Source organism: Somniosus microcephalus, chromosome 4, assembly GCF_052327205.1.
Source record: "Somniosus microcephalus isolate GS21.2 chromosome 4, FLI_Smic_1.0, whole genome shotgun sequence".
Classification (NCBI taxonomy): Eukaryota; Metazoa; Chordata; class Chondrichthyes; order Squaliformes; family Somniosidae; genus Somniosus; species Somniosus microcephalus.
Genome location: NC_140990.1, coordinates 226,209,831 through 226,235,623, shown reverse-complemented (window position 1 = coordinate 226,235,623; position 25,793 = coordinate 226,209,831). Strand labels below are relative to the sequence as shown.

The 25,793-nt window shown below is 46.7% G+C and overlaps 1 protein-coding gene across 1 annotated transcript in view; it reads left to right on the top strand.

Annotated features, from left to right (window-relative positions):
* Nucleotides 1-25,793, top strand: part of ankar (ankyrin and armadillo repeat containing) — a 306,667-nt gene that overhangs the window by 66,322 nt on the left and 214,552 nt on the right. Inside the window, exons 5-7 of the mRNA XM_085984217.1 lie at nt 9,097-9,212; nt 18,381-18,561; nt 19,721-19,943. Of these exons, the coding sequence (XP_085840343.1) occupies nt 9,097-9,212; nt 18,381-18,561; nt 19,721-19,943 (520 nt within the window). The remainder of the gene's footprint in view (nt 1-9,096; nt 9,213-18,380; nt 18,562-19,720; nt 19,944-25,793) is intronic.

The window sequence follows — 25,793 nt, the reverse complement described above, 5'->3', positions numbered from 1 at the left end:
TGACCGGCAACGCTGATCCGGTGTCCAATTCCATCTTCACTTGGACTCCTGCTATCTGAAGTGTGACCCAGATAGTTTGTAGGTCAGCTTCCTTACTCACATTGTGAATTCTCAGACTACCCAGTTCCTTGCTGTTGGAGTCTGAATCCGAATTCTGTTCATCCGAACTCTTCTCAGCCACCTTATGTACCTTTCTGCACTTTTCCTGCGGTGACTTTTTGTTGCTGGTCTTCTTTCCTGACCGGCATACTTTAGCTATGTGACCAAGCTTGCCACATTTTCTACATTCCTGATTTTTAAACCAGCATTGGTTCTGATCGTGTGTTGTCTTTCCACAACGATAACATTTCGCTGTACCCAAAGCCATTTGATCTACGCTGAGTACCGCTGCCTTCAGCTGCATTTCCGCAGTGCCTCTCGCTGCGGCTTCGTGCGATGCTGCAATAGTGACAGCCTTATCAAGTGTAAGATCATTCTCTTCAAGCAGCCGCTTTTGTGTTCCTTCTTTCGACAATCCACACACGAATTTGTCTCTCAGTGCCTCTGTCAGTCTTTCCCCAAACTGACAGTATTTCGCTAGCTTACGCAGTTCAATTAAATACTCCGCGTTGCTTTCCTCTTTCAGTTGCGTTCTCGCATAAAATTTAAATCGTTCCGCTAACATCAGCGGTGTGGGGTTCAAATGATTTCTCAGGACAGCAACAATATTAGCGAAAGTCTGATCCGCCGGTTTAGCTGGTGATAGAAGATGCTTCAATAGCCCGTATGTCTTTGCACCCATTGAGTTTAGTAAGGTTAGTGCTTTATCTTCATCTTATATTTTATTTGCCTTACAATAAATCTCTATGCGTTCTACATACGTGGCCCAATCTTCAACATCGGGATCGAAATTGTTGATGTTACCACGCTTAGGCATCCTCGCAATCTTCTTGAAAAACAAAAAGAATTTTTTCTTTTATTTTTTTTTCAAAATGGCGGTTTCCCGCGCTTGTCTTCTTCCCCCACCTACGAAAATGGTGGCTTCCCGCGTTTGCCTTTCTCCCCCGCTGGTTGTAATGGCGATTGCCGTATAGCTGCGTTCGCCCTCCCCAGCGGTTCTCAAATCGTGCCTCCCAGCCCCTCTTGCAGCCCGGTCCTTTCCCCCGGCTGCGGCTGAGTTCTCCGCGGTTTTTTAAAAATTTTATCCCGTGCCTCGCGGCCTCGGTAGCTGCCCGGCCTTTTTCCCCGGTCGTGCTCTTTCTCGACGCTGTTGCGTCTCCCAGCCCGCTTGCAGCCCGGTCTTTTACACCGGCTGCATTTGCATTCACCGCGGCTCCCGTGCCTTACGCTGCCCCAGTCTCAGCGCCTCTGGCCCCGACTTCTGTCCGGCTCTTTTCCCCGGCCGTGGTCGAGTTCTCCGCCCTTATATCCTCCGTTTTTCCCTCCCCTACTTCACAGCCAACGTGGCCGACTTGCTGCTCGTCGCTGATCGGCTTACCCACCACCGTGATAGAAGGGATGATCACTGCCTGTTGCTGATGGAAGGCTTCGTGTCAGGATTCTTCCTTGCTCTTCAGACCCGAGTCTTTTCTCAGCAGGATGATGAGGGCGGATGCCTCTTCTCGACGCCCGTTAAACTGCCTTGGATATATCTCTGCCGCAGGGTAAGATCGTCATCGTCGCCACTGTTAAGTCTGTGTGTTCTAGTTATTGTTAATAAGAATCACTGCACACAGACCACAAGAGTAAATTCAACAGGTCTTTACTAGTCGGAGGTCAGGCTGAACTGCCCAATAAATCATTACACAGCACTTATATACCGGTGTGGTCACCACCGGTATTACAGTATACAACAGCCAAGATAAAGTAGTGCATCTCTTAAAATAGTTCTCTTAAAGGTGGAACGGTTACATACACCACACTGTTCTCACTCAATGTCCATACACATGTGTGTTTTCTAGCAAGGGTCGCTGGGTAACAAGCAGGAGCTGTAACCCAATTCAGCTCCTCACCTCAGAGAGTGTTGCAACCCTACTGCTGCCTCAGCTGAGACCAGCTAGCTAGACACAGACCAGGACTGCACACTTGAAATATGCCCAAAATCTGACCACCATATTTTAGGGCAGCACCACACATATGGATCACAGAGGAAAGGTGGTTGAGGAGGATGATGTGCTCGAACATTTAGAAAGCCACAGTGAGGTCAAGGAGGTTAAGGAGAAGTAATTTACTGCCATCATGGTCACAAGGAATATGATTAGTGACTTTGATCAGCGTGTTTTAAGTGTTGTGTGTGGACTGGAAGCCGGGTATTATTCAAATAGAAAGGGGTGAGAATTGGGTGGAGGCAACACATTCCAGAACCTTGGAGAGAAAGGGTTAGTGAAAGATGGGACAGTAGTTGGTGAGGACAGAGTCACTAAGGGTAGGCTTTTTTCAGTATTAAGGTAATTTTGGACGTTTTTAAAGAAAGAATCAGTGCCCGAGGAAAAACAGCAGTTGACAATGTCGACAAGCATTCAGCCAACGAAGGGTAGTTCAGTGGCCAGGATCTGGGTTGGATAAGGATCATGGGAGCAGCAGATGGGTTTCATGGAGAAGAGGATTCAGGTAAGGGCTGGGGTGAAGCTACAGAGTGTTATGAGTTCGGAGCTGAAGGAAGGGATTTGCTGATAGTGATCAGGAAGGGCAAAGGTACTTCGGGAGTCTGAGGCAGTAAAGCAGATAGCATCAATTTTGCATACAAAGAGATTCATGAGCTCCTCACGACTAGCATCAGAATTGTGATACAGGCAGCAGGGAAGGAGCTCAATGGAGGAAGTTAGCAGTGGAAAAAAGAAGTGTAAGAATTCTGATGTTATAAGATGATTTAGCCATAAAGAGGGAGATGTGTTATTTCTTCAGGTGTTTGAGCGAAATTTGGCAGTGACCAACCAGGTGGGTTGTGAGCTGTTGTGTGCTTGAGTCTATGTTTCTCAGATTTAACGGCATGAAATCGGATGTTGTACTGGGGAAGTGGTGGGGGTGGATAATTGTGAGGATCTGGTGAGGACAACAGCGTCACAGCAGAAGCAAGTGAACTGTTGAGTAGATTGATGGAGCCAGTACTGTCATGGCAGGTGGAGGGCGAGAGAAGAAGGAGTTGCAAGCTAGAGAAGATGTTGGACAGGTACCATGGGAAGGGGCTATTGTTTCCAGGATAATAGTTTTGTTGGATGCCCAGAGGTGTAGTGGACAGCCGGGAGGACAACAATGTGATCGGAAGTGGCCTTGTTAGTGATGGAGACCGTGGAGATGGCCAGGCCTTGAGTAGTGGCAAGGTTAAGGGGCTGGCTATAGATTTTTATCAGCTATTTGTGTCTATCCATTCATTGCTGGAGATCGAATTGATTACTGCGTGACAGAATTGTTCCATCATTAGTAGTGTTCTGGGATATGGTAATGTTTTGGGTAGGAGAAGACTATTGATCAATCTCATCTACTCTTCCAAATCTCCATCAGGTTCTTTACTATGATTCTAGAACTAATAGTCCTCAATTCTCTTTAATAACAGGAATTTATCTAGTGCTTTTTTAAAGAACCTGCTATGATATTTTCTTCCACTAATACTTGAATAAATTAGCATTGAGAGTGAGGAGGTACTAACGGTTTTAGCGGGCTTAAAAGTGGATAAATCCCCAGGCCCAGATGAGATGTATCCCAGGCTGCTGTGTGAGGCAAGGGAGGAGATTGCAGGGGCTCTGACACAAATTTTCAGAACCTCTCTGGCCACAGGGGAGGTGCCAGAGGACTGGAGGACAGCTAACATAGTACCATTATTCAAGAAGGGTAGTAGGGATAAACCAGGGAATTACAGGCCAGTGAGCCTAACATCAGTGGTAGGGAAATTATTGGAAAAAATTCTGAGGGACAGAATTAGACTCCACTTGGAGAGGCAAGGATTAATCAAGGATAGTCAGCATGGCTTTGTCAGGGGGAGATCATGTCTAACCAATTTGATTGAATTTTTCGAGGGGGTGACTAGATGTGTGGATGAGGGTAGTGCAGTTGATGTAGTCTACATGGACTTCAGTAAGACTTTTGACAAAGTCCCACATGGGAGACTGGTCAAGAAGGTAAGAGCCCATGGGATCCAGGGCAATTTGGTACATTGTATCCAAAATTGGCTTAGTGGTAGGAGGCAGAGGGTGATGGTCGAAGGTTGTTTTTGTGACTGGAAGCCTGTGTCCAGTGGTGTACCGCAGGGATCGATGCTGGGTCCTTTGCTATTTGTAGTGTACATTAATGATTTAGATATGAATGTAGGAGGTATGATCAGTAAGTTCGCAGATGACACGAAAATTGGTGGAGTGGTAAATAGTGAGGAGGGAAGCCTCAAGCTACAGGATGATATAGACGGGTTGGTCAGATGGGCAGAACAGTGGCAAATGGAATTTAACCCTGAAAAGTGTGAGGTGATGCATTTTGGGAGGACTAATGAGGCAAGGGAATACACAATGAATGGTAGGACCCTAGGGAGGACAGAGGATCAGTGGGACCTTGGTGTGCATGTACGTAGATCCCTGAAGGCAGCAGGACAGGTAGATAAGGTGGTTAAGAAGGCATATGGGATACTTGCCTTCATTAGCCGAGGCATTGAATATAAGAGCAGGGAGGTTATGATGGAGATGTACAAAACGCTAGTTAGGCCACAGCTGGAATACTGTGTGCAGTTCTGGTCGCCACACTATAGGAAGGATGTGATTGCATTGGAGAGGGTGCAGAGGAGATTCATCTGGATGTTACCTGGGCTGGAACGTTTCAGCTATGAGGAGAGACTGGACAGGCTGGGGTTGTTTTCCTTAGAGCAGAGAAGGCTGAGGAGGTACCTGATTGAGGTGTACAAAATTATGAGGGGCATAGATAGGGTAGATAGAAAGGAACTTTTCCCCTTAGTAGAAGGGTCAATAACCAGGGGGCATAGTTTCAAGGTAAGTGGCAGGAGGTTTAGAGGGGATTTGAGGAAAAACTTTTTCACCCAGAGGGTGGTTGGAATCTGGAACTCACTGCCTGAAAGGGTGGTAGATGCAGGAACCCTCACAACATTCAAGATGAGCACTTGAAACGCCATAGCATACAAGGCTACGGACCAAGTGCTGGAAAATGGGATTAGAATAGACAGGGCTTGATGGCCGGCGCAGACACGATGGGCCGAAGGGCCTCTTTCTGTGCTGTATAACTCTATGACTCTCTATGCCACTGCGATGGTCTAGTCCACATTTTTATTATCCTCCTATCCCTTTCCAAACTCATCTCTTCACCACCCCTACTCAAAAAATCCACCCTTAACCCTCCTTTCTAATTATTGCATCTCTTTAATTTCCCTTTTTTCTCTAAGGTCCTTGAGCATGCCATTGCCTCACGGCTCTCTGTCCATCTCTCCCAGAACTTCCTGTTTCAATCCGTCCAAGTCCAGCTTCTGCCCATTTCACATACTGAAACTGCAGGCCAAAGTCACAAACGGCATCCTCTGTGGCTGTAACTTTGCTGCGTTATCCCTTCTTGCCTCATTGATCTTTCCACTATATTTGACATGATCAATCATGCTGGCTTCTCCACTGCCTCTCTGATATTCCACCAATCCCTACTTACATCTACTTTTTCACTAAAATTAGTGAAAGTACGAGTTCTGGGACTGAGTGACTAAACTGTGACCAGTAGGTACGTATAGTTACCAAGTTAGGGTGTTGGCTATCATGAGGACTCAAAGCTATTTACACAGTTGTGTAACAAGTGTGCTTACCCTAACCAGGCTTATTACTGGGTCACGCTATAAAAGAATTTGACAAATCTAATTTTATTTGGGGATATTAAATATTTATGAACTATTTCAATACAGGAAAGAAATTTAATTGTCCAGATTATTAGCAGTGACTTTAATGTACAGGTAGTGGCCTCCTATAAAGAGGGTCACTAATTCAACCTTGGCTAACATTCAAACTTCACTGGATCTGAGTAAGTTCTCGGCCAAGCCACATTAGAACACTGCGGCTGTGCAATCCTCCTCCCCAAAGTTAGAAAATACTGTCAGGATTATTATCAACCAGCAGAAGTGCAACTCCTGTCAGGTGGTTCTGAAGTGATACTAGGAAAAGCTATGGTGCTGCCTAGGTCACTTTACCCTGCTTGCTCAAGAAGGCATTATGGGCTAAAAATTGGAGAGTGCTAAAAACCTGCTGGTGCCACCGCAAGCCAGAATTAACAGCCACCGAAATTAATGGCGCTGGCAGGACCAGGATATTGGTGCTGGTTGCTAACTAACATTAGCCCAGCGTTAAACTTAACGTGCAAGGCCGTTTTCGTAGCAGTAGTCCCTGCAGGAGGCCCAATGTAGCATGGCCGCAGCGTCATTGTAGCAAGAACAACCTTCTCTTAAAGCAAGGCTGTCATTTTAGAACGTAGTGTGGTCCCTTAAAGGGGAATTGCCTTCTAAAATGAAAAAAAATAAAAATCATTTAAAAATAGCCAGTTTTTAAAAAAATTAACATTGACCAGAATTCCCAAATAGAAGTCTTCAGCTCTTAAAGCTGATTTGCCTTCCACATCTAAAGAAATGGCAAAAGTGCTTCAGCACTAACACAAATGGCTCAGCAAACCAGAGAAAGGGCACCCAAGGTCTTACATGCAGAACTCCAGCTTTGTGCAGGGAGTCAACACTGCATGAAAGGTCCTCTACCCACAGGGGCCCTCCAGAAACAACGATGTGGGACCACATCATCGAGGCCATCACTGCCAGCAGTGCCGCCCCCCACCACCTGAGTCCAGTGGCCCAAAGAAGTTTCATGACTGCTGACCAGTGGTCAAGGTCAGTGAATGCATCTTCAAAAGCTGTCTTCTAACAACTGCACCCCCGCCCCATCACTCACCTACCAACAATCTCTACCAAACACGAGGCACACCTCCCATTCCTAGCTTCAGCATGGAGGAGACGGAGCTGACCATTCTTGGCAGGGGCATGGCTGAGCCCTTGGTCAGCAGCAGGGCTGAAAGGATACAAGATGCTGGTATCCTCAAATGTTATCCTTCTCACATGTGCCTCTTGCTTTCCCGTCCTCCCCTGACCACAACTCTACCCTTGTGCCTTCTTCATTTCACACACCCGGGAAATGCAGCCTGCCCAGCCAGTGGTTGAACAAAAAGAGAGAGAGGAGAGTGAAGAAGAAGAAGAAGAAACACCGTCACTCGCTTTGACACTCTCAGCCACCAACTCCTCAAGGTCGACCAGCAAGGTCATTTGCAGTATCCCCCACTAAAAGTTAGCAGCCTTTCACCAGCTATGCTGCAGCCACTGGGGTAGCACTGCATGACATCAGTAGGATAGGCAAAGGCACACACAAGACAGTCACTAAGGGAATACATAAGGGTGATTAGTTGATTTCTTGATGTCATATTGGATGATAGATGTATAAAGTTGGATTGGAAAGTTTGCTTTGTGGTGACTTTTATTTCAGCATTGTGGCCAAGAGGATGCTATGATGGTCAGTAACAGAGGGAAGGTAAGGTGTGGGACAAATGTTGAAAGGGGAATTGGGGTTGTGTTCACTGGTACCACAGGCAGATCATTCCATCCTGGATATCCCTGCCAGTAAGGGGCTGTCTGGGTTGCATCCTTCCTTCTGCTTCCTCCTCTTCTGCTTCTGCCTCTTCTGCATCCACCTCTTCTGCTTCTTCCTCTTCCGCGTCTTCCACGTCTGTGTCATCCTTATCTGCATCTTCCTCTTCCCTCTGCGAGCGGATGCTGGAAATCTGAAATAAAAGCATAAAACACAGGAAATACTCAGCAGGTCAGGCAGCATCTCAACCTGAAACGATAACTCTGTTTCTCGCTCCACAGATGCTGCCTGGCCTGCTGAGTATTTCCAGCATCTTCTGTCTTCTCAGATGCCTTACTTTACCATCCGAGGCCTTGCAAACATCCAGCAGCACTCGCTGCACACTTTAAAAACTTTTAACATGTATTGCACCAAGCCACTACTTCAATAAAATATAACGGGCGCGAAATTCGGTTACACCCCGTTTGGGGACAGTAACCGAGTTAAGGCCAGACATTTAGTGCCCGGCACAGAAGTACTGCCCCGGCTGCTAATTTCAGCTTACCGCCCCACACAGGAAGTGGAGGGCAATCTCGGGCACTCCACTTCCTGGTGGGGTGGTAACTAAGACGATGTCGAGCCACGATCGACAGCGCTCCTCGGAGGCTCCACGGGGCACTGCCACATTTCAACGCCCCTCCCCTTCAGTTAAAGGGAAGGGCCGCTGCGCACTCTGCATGGCCTCCGATGGCCCACAATAGGCTACCAGGGCAGCGTGGTGCCATGGCCGCAGCCCGGCACCGAGACGCAGTGCTGGGCTGCGCAATGGTGGTCAGGACAATGCCATGGCACACCATGGAGGGCCGATCTGGAGGTCAACTAAAAAAAGAAAATGGTGGTGCAAGTCACGGTCACACCTCCCCTTTAAATACTGCCCCGCGAGCGGAGGTTCGCCCGGCTCGCAACCCACAAGGCTGGCACTGACACCACCCACGGCAGCCTTGCGGGGTGCAGCCGAATTTCTGCCGTGGGACAATAAGGGGCCACCGCGGGGCGCTAAAGGGTCGCGGCGCATGGCGATGACGTCATCGCCGGCAGCGCTGCGGCTGGGACACTACTGGCTACCGCCCGGCCGAATTTCTCAAGACGCGCTTTTTTTGCCCCTCCCCAAACGGGCGATAAGCCCTTTGTGCCCCATTAGTGTCCCCCAGAGGCGCAACGGAGCCGAATTTGTAGCCCAAAAAATCCAGTCCAAAAGCTTAAATGCAAACTTACCTGATAGATGTGTGTGTCCCTTTAAGAAGTGTTGACAGCATCTCTGTCAGTCTGCTGCACGCTCGCTTTTCAGAGCGAGCTTAGGACCCGGCGCTAAACTCAGCACAAAGGTCCAAATTCGCGGAGCGTGACGTTAAGTTGGCCATGCTCTCCATATTTGCATGTCCAGGACCAGAGAAATGTTAATTGTATTTTTTTGTAAGTTTAATTTTGTAATACAGTAAATAAAATGTAGATAATATGTTATATAATTATTGCTATTTTGCGACAGGTTGCCTTTAATGATATCCAGACCCAAGCTGCAAACCATCTGAAACAATTGTTCAAACCTGATATGTTACTCAGGGGCCAATATACCATACCTATCATGCAGTTTAACGGGAAAAGGTAGGTAGGAATCTTGTAAAAAAGGCACTTTTCATGTCATTACAAAAACTGTACCGTACTTACACACTGTAGTGTTTACACTGGTTGATAATATTTATCCTAGCTGTTTGTTAGTTTACTTTTTCCTCAATTTCCTGGGTTTTCTCTTTCTCCATCCACACATCCAAGTAAAATAATCTGATCACATGTCTCTGCCGATACTGCTTTTAAATATAATTTTTGTTCTGATATTGTGACACACAAGCAATGATGAATTGATATTAATTGTGTCAACTTTTCAAGCTTAGCCAATTAAACAAAACAATTACTCAATTGAATACACAGCTGTTAAAGTGTATTTCCAGCTTAATTGCGTGGCTTTTTCAAAACCCTTTTTTCACTCATTCATTTGAATGGATGTCTCTTCTGAATAGCTATAGCATCCCATTACCAATTACGCATACCAGGATGATTTAAATGTACACGATCTAACAACAAAATGATTACTGATAAAACACAGGTCAGTAGATTTTGCTGAATCAGTGAGAGGTTATTTATAATATTCATAGATTACATCTGCTTCTGTGTATCCTAGTTGTTCCAGTATTACAGTATTTACTGTATTAACTCATTAAACTAACCCATGATCATTTCTTTTTATCGCTTCACTTTTGCTAATGCTTTGATAATTAATAATCTAACACAATCAGTTTATAAATCACTAAAGTTTAATCAGTGTAAATGGCCTAAGCAGATTTAAGGCACTTTTACATTGCAGGAGTGCAGCCAACAGGAGATGTTCACTTCTCCATTGATTAGTTGCACTCACAAATATAAAATAATCCGACTTGCAGAGAACCAATAGCATCATTAACACACACAAATAAGGCCTACAAATCTGCCTTCTAATTAAGCACCTCCAGTTGTGGGAATTGAAATGCATGCCACTTCTGAGTCCAATCATGCTTAAAGATGGCCAGATATCTTATTAAATGTCTTAATTAATGATGTAAAAACAGAAAATGCTGGAAATACTCAGCAGGTCAGGCAGCATCTGTAGAGAGAGAAACAGTGTTAACGTTTCAGGTTGATGACCCTTCGTCAGAACTGGAAAAAGTTGTAGATGTAAAAGGTTTTTAAGCAAGTGTAGGGGCAGGGAGAGGGGGAGGAGAGGAAAGAACAAAAGGGAAGGTCTGTGATAGGATGGAAGGCAGGAGAGATTAAGAGACAAAAGGGATGATGGTGCAGGCAAAAGGAGATGGTAATGGGACAAGTTAAGAAACAAAAGATGAGTCTAGATGAAGTGTAAATGGCACTGGCAGAATCATCAACAGCTGCCATGTGAAAAAAAAATAGGGGCAGAGGTTATGATCTGAAGTTGTTGAACTCGATGTTGAGTCCAGAAGGCTGTAAAGTGCCTAATCGAAAGATGAGGTGGGAATGGAGTGGAGAATTAAAGTGACAGGCGACCGGAAGCTCGGGGTCACCCTGACGGACTGAACGGAGGTGTTCCACAAAGCAGTCACCTAATCTGCGGTCTCCTCTACATTGGGGAGACCAAACACAGCGGGATGGCTCAGCCCATGGTCAGTGGTGGGGCTGAAAGAATACAAGATGCCTGTATCCTCATACATTATCCTACTTTTAACATCCCACTTCCCCTTCATCCCACAATCTCTTCTAATTTACAACCTGCACAACATCGTGTAAGCATGCCCCTCTTGCTTCCTCCCCTCCCCTCACCACAATCTTACCGTTGTGCCTTTCGCATTTCAGACACCCAAGAAATACAGCCTGCCCAGCCAGTGGTTGAACAAGAAGAGTGAGAGGGGAGTGAAGAAGAAGAAGAAACACTGTCACTCGATTTCACACTCCCAGCCACCAACTCAGATACTGACACTCTGCGTACTTTAGATAGTAGGTTAGACGCGGGATGTGCACATGGTGAGACACTGGACATGAGTGGGCTGCTAGCAGCTCCCCAGAGAGCAAGGTCGCACAGGAGTTCTGCTGCACAGGACTCGGATGAAGATACAGAAGAACGCTGATGGGTATGCAGAATGAAATGCTTGGTGCATTGGCAAGCCTGCCAGAAAGCCTGAATGCAATGTCAAGGAGCATGAAGGAGTGTAACTCCAGCCTTGCACAGGGCTTTTGGCAGAGTTTGGAGCCCATCCTTTCCAGTGTGGAAGGGCTAGGCAGATCCATTAACGCATTTGCAGACTCAATCATCATGCCACACCTGATGGCCGAAGTCTCCGCTTCCATTGCAGCACAAGCATCCACCCAATGTCTGCGTGCTACAATGGAAGCTCAGACTGAAGTCATGTAAGCTCAGCTTGCTGCCACACAAGCTGCCATCATGGCTGGGTTTACCAGTGTTGAAAGGGGCTTGCAGGGTTTCACAGCACTCCAACAGCCTGTACCCTAGCAGATTACTGAGATTGCTGAGGCGCTGCACCGGGGGAGTGGTAATGGATCCATGGAGGGCGACCCCGCTGTCCTCTCTCAGGATGACGGCATTCGTACTCCCACCACTGCCACTCCACCATGCCATTGCTCTTGACTGTCAGTCAGCTAGCCCAGACTGCTGCCACCCATGCCGAGGTGGTGCAGTCCGAAGCTGGGCCTACTAGGCTCAGAGCTCCATGAGGTTGCCCAGCAAGACCATCTGCAGTCTCCCCCACTGAAAGTCAGCAGCCTTCCACCAGCCATGCTGCAGCCACAGGGGTAGCATTGCATAGGAGCACCAGGATAGGCAAAGGCACATGTAAGACAATCACTAAAGTAATCTTGGAAACCCTGGGAGCCATACTGTAAGGTATCCATGAACTGTCCAGACATCTAAAGCACAATTTCAAGATTTCTGTGGTATGCGCAGTAGTAACCCTAGTGTTGCATGGGCCTCATTCACTCAGATTTTGTCCATTGCTGCTGCAAGGGTATCATTAGTCAGGGTTGAAGTGGTTAGCTTTGGTCTCTGAGGAACCATCCTTCCAGCCTCTTTTTGCTTTCAAGTAAGCCAGCGCAGATGACAGTAATAGTGGTCATGGCAGAAACCCTAATCACATTTAAAAAGTACTTGGATATGCACTTGGTGCTGCAACCTAAAGGGCTACAGCACAGATACGATGGGTCAAATGGTCTCCTTCTGTGCTGTAAATTTCTATGATTCTATTAGCATAGAATTAAACCATTAAACATGCATTGAATTGATAATGCAGTATTGGTGGTCACAGGCGAGCTGTGCATTGATGCAATAAAACCTTTTTCTGTTCATGTAAGCTATAGCATTGTGGCTAAGGACTTGGATGGCCATGGCTATTGTAGGATTTCGCAATAATTTCAAAATTTCCTACAGTTCTGAAGATTAATTTTTGATTAAAGAATACCTGGGTAATATACCTTTAAAAATCCAGGGATCAAAATGGCCACCAGACCGCATGGCAGAAGACAAGGAATTGAAAAAGCAGCTTGTGTGTGTGTCTGTGAAAAGGGTGAAGATCAAAGATGGCTGACCAGACTGCCAATCAAAGGCAGTTCAGGGAGTTCCCCCTCCCTGCAGAGACAATCGATGTGTTTACAGAAACTGCTACACAAAGGATTACTGCAGTTTCAGTCTGACCACAAGGACAATGACTTTTGTTTACACTACTCAAGCAATCAAGGAAATAGTTCAAACCACGGCAGCTTTATTCAAAGGACGCATTTAAACTGCAACTTTATTCAAAGCCATCACAGACAATGGACACATTTAAACTGCAACTTTATTCAAAGCCATCACAGACAATGAGGACACATTTAAACTGGAAACAGTTTAAACGAATGGGTGATTCATCCAAACCCATTACAAGACAATGGGGCAGTTTGGATCCCTTTTGTTTAGCCTCGATACATCCGGATTTGGGCGGGCCCCAAATGGGGTATAAAAGATAGCTTCTCAGAAGCCGCTCTCTCTCTCTCTGGCCTCGCCTCTGTGCCCTCTACAACGTGGGAGTCTGCCTGAAGAAGTGGAACACCAGCAGTTTACTTTTAAAATACTGGGGCATTTTTACTTCGAGGCAGTGAAGATCAAAGATCGCAGGGCACGGAGAAGGCGTTTTCATTGGTGAGCATATATTTTTCTGGTCCATTACAAGGCAACTTAGAATAGGTATAGGGGTGGGAATTAAGTGGGAATTTTGTTAGAACTGTGATTTTAGTCGATCTTCCCTCATTGTGTCCGTTCTCTCCTCCCCTATTTAAGTAACAGTGTTGCACTAGCAGATAAGGCTGTAGTGAACACTGAGAGTAGCTGTATTAAAGTGTTGTTTTAAGTAAAAGCCACTAAGCAAAGGTGCTGTAGTGAGCAAGGTGTTTCTATATTTAAAGGTGCTGTATTTAAATAATAAAGGAGTGTTGCACTGAGCAAAGAGCACTCTAGTGGACACTAAGTGTACTGCGTTAGGCAAAAGTGCTGTACCAGGCACAGGTGTATTGTATTGTTTATTTTTAAGTTGTTTCTTTTTGTTTCAATAAATACTGGTCCGTTTTGCACCCAAACCATGAGTCACGTTTTCTGTCTACATCGCTACCGAATAAGTCTGGCGGTCAGAACCAGGAATAGGGGAGCGCTTCGAAACTGCACGGGGGTCCTTGGAGCAGCTCAGAGGCTTCTGACTAGCCAGAGACAATAACCCCAACCCCGCTAGTGTTAATTCCTACACTATCAACCACCTCCTATACTTTGGAAAATCCAACAGTCCACTGGAATTCAGCAGCCCTTTTATGTTGCTGTTTTGGTCAGTAGGAAAGGTGATTAAAGCACCAGATTGATGCAGTTATGGACAGAAAATTGGCTAATACTGCTCGCTTGGAAGAAGCTTGAGGCACAACAGTTGAGGTCTGTAGTTACCTTGACAGCCACTGGCAGTGCTGGCCAATCTTTAAGGTTGTGTAGGTCTTTCTGAATCAGATGGTACAGCTAACTGCCTCCATGCTTAATCTTAGTCCCAGAAGTAGTGTTTTTCATATATTGCCAGGGTCTGTAGATGTATTAGGTGGCGTGGTGGTGGATCCAGACAGAATGCCTTTAGTGACACCTGAAAACTTGGGCAGCCCTTATCTGCTCCTGCTCCTGCTCATCCTCCTCTGCTAAGTCAATGTCAGGAAACAAGGAAGCAATCTTCATTGTAGTAAACTGTCAGGAAAACTCTGTGAAACAGTAGCAGCTGACTTCTGAATCTGTTCGAAGGGTATTTGATTATGGAAAGTGTCACAACAGAACAAGAATTTGATTGTATCACCACATGTATTTTCCAGCAGGCGCCAGGGACCTCAGGTTGATTTTTTGCTCCTTCCCTAGCCCAGGGCACTGAAGCCAATAGTAGTGTTGAAATTTCTGCTCTAGCTGAGATCAGGTGACTCAGCACAGACCAAAGACTGAACGTGGGACTTTCTGATCTACTGGGGGCTAAATTCGATAGCCCCCAAAAATGGGTGCAGGGATCATGATGCGCGATTAACCATCACCTGTTCAATGTGAGTAGGCAAAACACCAACTTTGTGCTGACTGCTCTTTTCCATGATTGTAGCATGCAACCAGCTGTTCATTGGCTGCACGTATCAGCAGGGGGCCCAAAATCATGAGAGGCTAGCGCCACTTAAACTAAGCTTGCACTATTTAAAGCCAGCCTGCACTTCTTAAATAGGAGGTGCATTGTGGCTGGAGCAGGTGGTGGAAGTTATTCTGCAACTGATTCTGGCATGGGAAACAATAATGGCACAACATGGAAGAGAGCAAGCTCTAAGGTTTTACGACGCTGCACAGGAGGAGATGAAAAGTAGGAGAGATGTGTTGTATCCACAGGTGGTCAGGAAGCCCTCCAGAAAAAATGCTCAGAAGGCAGTGGGAGCAGATAGCCATGGTGGTCAATGCCAGGAGCCAAGCCCCGAGCACCTGGATTCAATGCCGCAATAAATTCAATGATCTCACATGTGTGGTCAAGATCGGTGAATGCATCTTCAAATGCCATATCCCGTCAACTGCACTACCAGTCTCAGCAACTGCGCAGTGCACCACACCCCCACCACTCACCTACCAACAATCTCTATCAATCCAGACTCATACGTAACATCCATAGCTTCACCTCACCTTCACACACTTAGCACTGCTGCAAGCCTCACACCCAAATCTCAGAGCTTGCACACACTGCCAGCTATTCAACATGACAGCTACATCACCCAAACATATTGCACGATACTAACTGACACACTTCCAGGATAAGGTGGTGCACAACCGGCAGCAGGACCTAACCAGCGGGGGGCAGGTGCATCTGAATGTTCTTATCCTCATGGAGAAGATGATGCTGGCCATTATTGGAATGGCCATTGCTGAAGCCGAGGCCAGTGGCAGGGCTGCAACCATAGAAGTGATGATATCCTCATACCTAATCCTCCTTCTCAAATCCCACTTCCCCCTCATCCCACAGTCTCTTCTGATTTACAAGCTGCAGAAGAAGGCTGATGAGTGAGCACAATGAAATGCTTGGTGCATTGGGAAGCCTGCCAGAAAGCCTGTGTGCAATGTCAAGAAGCATGAAGGAGTCCGGCACCAAGTTGGCACAGGGCTTTGCGCAGAGCTTGGAGCCCATCCTTTCCAGCATGGATGTGGTGGCCAACTCCATTAACACACTTGTGGACCCACCATGCTGCAGCATCTGATGGCCGATGTTTCATCTTCCATTGCAGCACAAGCAGCAACCACTGGCAATGTCTGGCAACTGCAGTGGAAGCTCACATTGCTGCCATCATGGCTCTGGATTCCAGTGTTCAAAGGGGCTTGCAGGGTGTTGCAGAAGTCCAGCAATCTGTCCTCCAACAGATTACTAGGATTGCTGAGGCATCACCCCGGGGGAGTGGCAGTGGCAGCGTGGAGCATGAACCTGCTGTCCTCTCTCAGGATGACAGCATTCAGCCTCCCACCCCTGCCACTCTGCCAGTGCACTTGCTATTGCTTGTCAGCCAGCCACCCCAGACTGCTGCCACCCATGCCGAGATGGTGCAGTCCACAGCCGGGCCTTCTGGGCCCAGAGCTGCTCAAGGTCGTCCTCCTAGGCCATCTGCAGTCCCCTCCACTGAAATTCAGCAGCCTTCCTCCAGCCATGCTGCAGCCACAGAGGTAGCACTGTGTAGGAGCGATAGGACAGGCAAAGGCACATGGAAGACAGGCACTAAGGGAATGCACAAGGCTGATTAGTTTACGTTTGTATGCAATATGGCATGATTTCAGTTATAAATTTGGTTTGGAATGTTTATTGGCTTTTATATTTGCATTGTGGTCAAGCAGACACTGTGATGGTCAGCGACAGAGGGAAGGTAAGGTGTTGGACTGCTGGTGAATGGGGAATTGGGGCAGTGGTTATTTGTATCGCACTCGGATGAGTTCTTCACGAACAGCCTGGCCAGAATGGGGCTGTCTAGTTTGCCTCCTCCTTTCCTCTTCCTCTTCCTCCCATGCTTCCACTCCTCAGCTGTTTGCCGTATAGCTGGAGGCAAGGGTTGTGCCCTCATGATGGGGAGATTGTGCACCATGCAGCAGACCATTATGTATCTTGATACCCGCTCTGCCAAGTACTGCAGGCCTCCTCCAGGGCAGTCCAGGCAGTGGAAGATTTGTTTCAGCATAGCAATGGTGTACTCTATCACAATTTGTGTGGCAGCACGGCTTTCATTCTATGCATGCTGCCACACAAAATGTGTGTGTGGGTTGCACACCGGAGTCATGAGCCATGTCGTCAGCGGATAGCCCTTGTCACCCAGTAGCCACCCTCTGGTTTGCCGTGGTGGCTCAAATGCATATGGTATAGTGGACTGCCGCAGAATGAAGGCATCACGACAGCTGCCAGGGTACCGGGGATTGACCTGCATGACTCGCTGCCTATCGTCGCACACCAGCTGGAGGTTGAGGGAGTGGAATCCCTTTCGGTTGTGGTATATCTCAGAGTTGACATGCAGCGCCCGCAAAACGACATGTGTGCAGTCAATGGCACCCTACACCATGCAATCCTAGTAAAGCCACATGCTCACTCCACCTGCTGCTTTCTGGCAAATTAATGAAATGTAGTCAGCTCTCTTTGAATACAGAGCCTCAGTGACCTCCCTTATGCAACAGTGGACAGCAAACTGCAAGATGTTGCAAATATCTCCAGCTCCAGCCTGGAAAAAACCCGACACATAAAAGGTCATTACCACGGTCACCTTCACAGCCACTGGCAATACGGTCCTCGCCCTGTTCGGAGGTTGCAGTTGTGGCTACAGCAGGTGGCAGATTTCAGTGAGGACATCCTTACTGAAGCACAGATGTCTCACACATTGTTCCTCACTAAGATTCAGGTAGGAGAATTGCTCCCTGAACACACTGGGCGGATATGGCCTCCTGCTGAGAGCTCTTCTCCCCCTCCTCCTCCTCCCTCTTCCAACAACTTGTCCTGCTCTGCACAGCCACTGTTCATTCTCCAAGTCATGCTGTATTCCAAGGAGAATTCCTACTAATGCACCCAGGTCTGTCAGCAAGTTGTTTTGTACAGAAGCCTTGAAGTCAGGAAAAAGTCCTTCAGCCCATGCCACACCACTTTTTGTAGACTTTAGCAACTTTAAACAACTATAGAAGGCACCAAACACTTGTAGAATCATAGCAACAGCCAGTAGAAATCAATCAGCAACTAACCTGTAAGTAGGTGATGATCCCTTTAAATAGCGCTTGGGAAGAGGTCCTTCCTGCTGCTGAACGTGTGTTCAGCTGTGCAAGCTTAAGAGAGGGTGTTAGCATTGAGCTCCAAAATGACAGTTCTGGCATAAAATCAGAATTGCATGTTGATTGACATCATGATCTGTCTACATCCAGCGGATGCTCACTACGCACACGCTAACGCTTTCACCAATATGGCGTCCGATGTAACTCGTGCCAGAAGTATGCGTGTGGGCATGGATGCCATTTTGGACCTCTAAGGGCACTCATAGCGCCCAAAAAACGGGCACTACAGATCCGAATTTTGCACCCTATTAGTTTTGTGCCACACTGGGCAGTACTTTTACCTGCTGAGCCATCAAGAGATTTCTTTTTTGATCCTTAAAATATTTGAAGTTGTTTTATACAAAATTGCATGTTAATCCATGTTTAAAAAGTCTTGTTTTATGTTATTTTTACAGCTATTATATAATCTCTATAGAACTGGAAAACCTCTTTCAGACAATTCAGAAGGTTCAGTGGTGGGGAGCCATGAGTGAAACAATCCGCACACTCAAATCCAAGAAGCTACCATTAAATGAAGTCCAGTTGAATGAACAATTAAAGAAAAAATTTGGTCATAAAAAAGCCATGAAATGCAAGGTACTAAGAATGTTGTCTTTATGCTGCACAGAAATACTTAGTATATACAGTATAGTCATGCAGCTTTTATTTATTTGTATCATACATCATGATAATGATTATAAGTAAGCAATGTTGGCAGCTATTTTCCATGTATGTGACTAGTCACTGAGATTTTGGATAGTTATCTAGTAGTACAAATATAAAGGGTAACAAGACTCTTTCAAATGACACCATTTATAATTAAATATATTTCCTAAAATGCTCCAGTTATGGAAAGTAGGACTTTGTTTTAGATTAGAAAAATGTTCAGTGAGCTCTGTGTAATTTTTTATCATTAATTTTTTTTAATCTCGGGATATGGGTGTTTCTAGAAAGGCCAGCATTTATTGCCCAACCATAGTTGCCCTTGAGAAGTTGGTGGTAGGCGCCTTCTTGAACCTCTGCAGTCTGTGTGTGAAGGTACTCCCACCATTCTGTTAGGTAAGGAGTTTCAGGAATTTGACCTAGCAACATTGACAATAAATTACAAGATATGGCACTAAGCCATAAGGTCAAGGATAATGGTAGATTCAGTCTCCAATTAACTGTTATCAGTTGGCATGGCTGGAAAGTACAAGGCACCCAGCCCATTCTTCATCACGGCCTGCAGCTTGAGAAGTGGATCACATGTCTTCTTCGCAAAAGTTTCCAATCTACTAAGGCAAGGGTCTCTGCCACAACATCTCTGACATCTGTACCTACCAATACATCTCCTCTGAGGCCTGGTACTGTCCTGCTATTTGTCCTCCTCTAGTTTAATTTTTTTAATGTAATTTCTGTTTAGAAGTTTGTAATGAACAAATCCCTAAGACTGGGTTCAAATGGTCTATTAGCCATTGAGTATTAATATTTTCTTACATAGAATTACATAGAATGTACAGCACAGAAACAAGACATACATTATCTGTGCATCAATAATACCATATCTGCATTACTAGGGATTTAAAAAAAATAAACATTTCATTTTAAAAATGCTGTGCCTGGCAAAACTGATTCAGGTACCCATCTGTTACAGATGAAAATTCAGACATTCAACAAAATCATTTCACAAATGCTCTGAAAACCCAGTTCTTGAGGAAGCTGTGCAGAAGTGTAAATTTCATGCAATTGTACTAGTTTCTTTATTTTTTTCATCCAGAATTTGCCCATTGGTCTAACATCTGCTACCAAGAGTGGACTTGCTTCCATCTTTCACACGTACTGTCAACACAATCCAATGTCTCGTCTTGGGGTTGTAGATGAAGCTGGTTATGCACTTGTTCATCATGCTGCAATACATAACCATGTGTCAGTTATCTGTCAGTTGACCACAGTACGCCTGAAAGTCAACCAGCATCGCAGTGACAATTTCCAAAACTCAGGTAAGCTCCAAAAGCACGTGTCAAATGTGCAAAAAGGATCCCTAGGCAGCAAGTTTCTGTGTGAATAGCAGCTTCTTGTAATTTAATACTTTCAAAACCAATTTTAATTTGTAAAATATTGGATTTTAAGATGCAAAATAAATACCAGGACACTAAGACATCGGCCCAGAAATTCGGGTCGGGGGCTTCCCGCGGGTGCAAGCCCCTGACCTGCACTTACCTACCACGCCGGCCGTTAAGCTGTGGCCCGCGTGGGATTCTGATCATGGGCCTCCTCCAACTGCCGGCGCGCAGTGCTTGCGTATCCCAGGGGCGCAGTTAGTTCGATGCATCCCCTGGAATCACGTGGGCCACGGAGAGCCAATGGTAGCAGGGAATGCTTCATTCATAAGTTTGACATACAAGCCCCAAAGCATCACTAAATCTTCAAATAATTTTTTTCTTAAATCACATTTTTAAAATACCTATAAATTACATGAAATAACCATTTTAAACAATAATTTAATTTTTTGAAAAAATTAATTACATTTTCTAACGGGGCTAAAAATAAACTTACCTTTCTTTAAAGTATTTAAAAATAATAAACCTGTGGAAAAAATATTTTAATTTTAATTAATTCACCACTTACCTTGTAAAACGCAGGCCTTGCACCTGCTTTTTAAAAGTGTAACTCCTGGAGACTTACCCTCCCAGGAAAACCTGCAAAAAAAACGTAAGTTCGATGCGCATGCGCTGCCTCCCCTGCGCACGTGTTCCACCTCTGAACCCCTTCTTTGAGGGGAATGGAAGTGCCAGTTTCCCGCGCATGCGCAGTGCATGCACGAAACCGGCACCTCCATTGGGCTTACGGGTGAGTACCCCATACGCACTCACCCATGGAGACCCGAATTTCTGGGCCATCATGTTGTGAAGCTCACTAGAAACATTTTTTTCAGAGGATAGTGCTACCTAATTAACAGAAGCAAAACATTCTATAGTAACTAGTTAATGCACAGGGTGTTTGAACATGGAATAATAAGACATAGCTGACCCTGCCACTTCCCATCCACACACCATTCACAGTCTGTTGAGGATACATACTCAAATAAAATAATATTGATGAATATTAATATTGAAAAAGTGTTTCACTGGAGAATCTATTATTGGTAAGTGTTCAACTGGAGATGCTTTTATTGTCTGAATGAATCAAAAAATCCTAATTTATTTTGCTGGAATTGCAGTTCTGAAATTACTACTTTCCTGGAAATGCATTTTAACTATTTTCCAAACCTTGGTACTGACAATTTGCTCTTTATTTAAAGCACTACTTGTAAATTTTCTATTTCATATATCTCTGCAATACTGAAAGCCTCTTCTTCAACTGAGAAGCTACTTTTTACTGCAGTGTTTTCTTAAACTGTGGGGCACAGTAAGAGGTGCAGCAGTAATGGTTCGAAGTAGCAATAGAGTCATATGGGCAGGCTTTTCATTGAGCCGTGGAGGCGGGATTGGAGGCGTGTGGGGGGTTAAAATCTTGAAATCGGGGGACACGAACCCATCCCGCCTCCATGCCAGTTTCAAACAGGTAGTTAACAGGCAGTTTTTAGCCTAATCCCTATTTTTATTGGTGAAGTGTGGGATTCCCAACGGCTCCAAACCACGCCAAGTTAACGAGGCGGGCCGTCGGGATGAAGGGCTTGGAGGGGTCGAGATGTCCGGTGTTCAGGTGAGTGATGGGTGCATGAGTGCAGAGGTAAGTGTGTTTGGTGGGTGTAAAATGTTTAAAGAAGTTTTACTTACATGTACTTACCTTTACAGCCTTCCTTCCTTCAGGTCTCGGGAGTCCCTCATCTCACCGACACAGAAAGCAGAATGGCCGCGATCTGTCAAAAGTTGCAGCATTCAGCTTTCTGTTCCAGAGAGATCTCTAAATCATCCTGAGAGGAAGGAATTAACTTAGAGTACAGATTGTCAGTGTTTGGCAGCTTCAAACAGCTGTCGAATGCTGATATTTCATCTGTCAAAAGCTCTTGACAGATGAAATGTCAATCTGTGACGTCAGCTGTTGCCGGGTGGCCCTTAATTGACATGCTGAGCCCGCTGGGCAGGTTCAACAAGGTCAATCAAGTGAAAATCGCGTGGGTTAGCCACAACTCAATGGAGGCGGGACTACAACCCCGAAAGTTATAGTCCCGCCTCCTACCCGCCTCCTCAATGAAAATCCAGCCCATAGAGTCATAGGGCTCGATTTTGCCAGGCCCAAGGAGGCAGGAATGGAAGCGTGTGGGGTGGTAAAATTGCAAAAAGTGGTGGGCGGGCCCGACCCCGCCTCGAACCCGCCTCCAAGCAATTTTCCCAAATGCGTGGTTTCTGATCCCGTCTCTGTCCCGCCTCCAAGAGACAGGATAGGCCCTTAAGGCCCTTAACAACCACTAAATTGCCTCTATTATCCCATTTTGAGAAGCCTTTCCGATTTTAACATGTTTCCCATGTGAGTCACGTCTCCTCTGAAACACGACGGCGCAAACCTGGCGGGAGCACAATTGGATTGCTGACTATCAGCTGCAGCTCCACCATTAAATAGGAGATTTGATCAGTCATCATTTGCAGGTGGCAGGATTTTGTTGTCTCAGGTCTGGGGGAGCTTTTAGAAGGCATAACCATAGCTGTGGAAGTTTGGAGCCTGACACTCATCTCCAGTGTGACCTCCTGGGAAACCCCTCTCACCACCTTGACTGAGCACTTCCTCAACTGAGGCATCTACCAGAAGCATGGGAACCATTTATTTCCTTTCCTCCTGGACATCAGATTCGGCGGAGACCAGCCACGGCAGCAGCAGAACCATGAACAACAGCAGCACCAACAGCAGCAGCAACAACAGGAGCGCAAAGCAGCTGCTCACCCACCTGAAGCTGCACAGGCCAGAAGGCGCCAGCCCATGGAAGCCCATTGGCGCAGGAGATACCCCCCAAACAGGGTCTACAGACAAAGGGTCAGCTACCTCAAAATGAGTGAACAGCAGTGCCAAAGGCGGCTCCGACTTTCGCAAGAGGTAGTGGGTGACATCTGCGCAATGGTGTAGCATGACCTGGAGCCCAGAGGAGCAGGTGGACACCCCTTATCAGTGGCCGTCAAAGTCACCACCGCACTCAACTTTTTTGCTTCAGGCTCATTCCAGGAATCAGCAGCAGACATCAGCGGTATCTCCCAGGCGGCCGCACACACTTGCATCGCGCAGGTAACCAATGCCCTCTTTGCCATCACGCACAATCACATCCATTTCTCCAAGGATCAAGCAAGTGTCACAGCGCGTGCAGTTGGATTAGCTAACCTGTCAGGCTTTCCAAGGGTGCAGGGCGTCGTTGACTGCACACATGTGGCCCTTAAGGCACCCCATCGTAATCCAGGTATTTTTGTCAACCGCAAGGGCTTCCACTCCCTCAACATACAGCTGGTGTGTGACCACAAGAAGGAAATTTTGAATGTTTGTGCCAAGTACCCTGGCAGTTGCCATGACTCCTTCATACTGCACCAGTCTAGTGTGCCTCCGCTCTTTAGCCTGCCAGACCAACTTAACAGATGGCTACTTGGAGACAAGGGCTATCCCCTGAAGACGTGGCTAATGATGCCGTTGAGGAGCCCATCCAACGAAGCTGAGGAGAGCTACAACTACAGCCACATTTCCACCAGATCCATAATCGAGCAAACCATCGGCATGCTGAAGATGCGCTTCAGATGTCTGGATAGATCAAGTGCAGCTCTGCAGTACTCAGCAGCCAGGGTCTCCAGAATCGCCATGGTTTGCTGTGCACTTCACAACATAGCACAGCGTCGTGGCTTGCAGATTCCTGAGGACCAGGTGGCTCCTCATATATCCTCCTCAGATGGGGAGGAGGAGTAGGAGGAGAGCGAAAACGAACATCTTGCAGAGGCCCATCAACCAGCGGCAACAGTGCACGAGAACATTACTGCCCGGGATGCAAGGAACGCACTCATCTTGGCCAGATTTGCTTAGCCTAGCCAATCAAGCACTTTTGCCTCGCAGCTTCTTACCTGAGCATCGACAATGGCCAAGAACCAGAGGATTCCTAGCAATTTGACCACCATACTGACAATTGCAAGTAATCCTAAGCCCTCAACGTGGAAGTCCCATTTGCAAAATGACACACGCCACAACTGCAACAGTTGCCATCAGAATTTTTATTTACAATAACCAACTGATGGCATTTTAAAAATAAACACAACATTTCACCCAAGTGACTACCCTTGTGACTATTTGTGCAGTATCTTTCTCTTACGCGTGCTCCTACGTGGTGCTTCCCCTGTGGCTTCAGCAGATGTGCAGGCCCCTTGCTCAGTTTCTTGCTGCTCCTGTCTCGACACCTTTGGCAGGCATCCTCTGGGGTTGGAACCTGTGAGGGCTCGCCAACAGTCTGCTGCTCCTGCGGTTGTGCAGGGGTTGAGACGCCGATCTCAGTTGGGTGGGGACTCTGGTGCAGCACTGACCGAGGGCTCTGAAGTGGCATGGTCGTGTGAGCGCTTGGAGAGGAGCCTCCACTTCCTTGTTCTCTGCCACCAACATCCCTCTCATGGGTCAGGTCCACCTAAGCGCTTGCAAGTGGCTTGAGGCTTGAGAGCACCTTGCTGCACATCAGGGGGCCATGGGGACCCGTATCTGCACTGGCAGCCCTACTCAGAAGGACTTCCATGAAGGTCTGGTTTCTCTGTTCAATAGCTGCCCATCGCTCCTCCAGAGATGTCAGTCTATTCTGAACACTCACCATGTTTTCTACACTCTGGCGACTTAGCTCCTCCATAGCCGTAGCCATCCTCTTTTCTACTGTAGCCATCCTTTCCACGGAGGTTGTCATCCTTCCCGTGGTGCTGCGTTCATGCGCCAATGACTCCACAAAGGCTCTGCTCATGTTCGCGATGGACTCCTCCATTCGCTCCACACTCGCAGCGACCCTGGAGACAAAACCTGCCAGAGACTCCTGCACCTGTTCCTGGAGTTCCAGCACTGCTGTTCTTCTGGATGGACCCAGAGGCAGAGGATTGACATGCAGCTGAGCTGAGCTTGGAGAGTCCTGCGCCCTCCGATTAGGACTCTCCACTGCTGTCACTGTCTCCACAATCTGCTGATGCTCACTTGTGAACTGTGATACACCAGGTGACAACACTACACTATCTCGTGATGGTCCCACCGAGGTGTGAATGTCTGCACTGGTGCTGGGTTGAATGAATTCTGCTGACGCTGCGCCCTCAGAAGTTGCAGCTTCCTCTGAGGAGTCTGGAGACTCAGGCTGTTCCTCCTCGATAGTGGGGACGGGTGCTTGCGATGGTCCTGTGGGGGAGTAAAGGAAAGAGTCAGAGATGTGAGGCCAAGGTTACATGCACATTGCATATTGCAGATGATCATAAGTCCATATGTTAGAGCTTCAGAATCATTATCAGCGACTCATGCAATGTCATTGAGAGAGATGAAAAACTATTCTGTCACCAGCTTTCTCTGATGCACCCGTCTGTCCGTCCCCCACTTGTGCATCGTCCTCGAGTCCCACTATCTCCAGGACTGCCTCCTCCCAAGGGGTGAGGTGGGCTACTGAGGGTGGCCCTGCTCCTGTCCTCACTCTTTCCCTCTTAGTGTGAGCTCTCTTTTCCTGCAATGAGGGAGACAAGTGGAGTTTGAGTGAGAATGAAGGAGTGAGTGTAGAGAATCCATAGCATAGATGCTTAGAAGGAGACAAAGATGGAGTGAGTTGGCAAGACCAAGGGCCCTCCCTGTGTGTTGTAAGTTGTTTTCATAGCATCACAGTGATAGGGAGTGTGAGGGCTGCATAGTCGAATAGTTAGGTGAATGTGACCATAGAG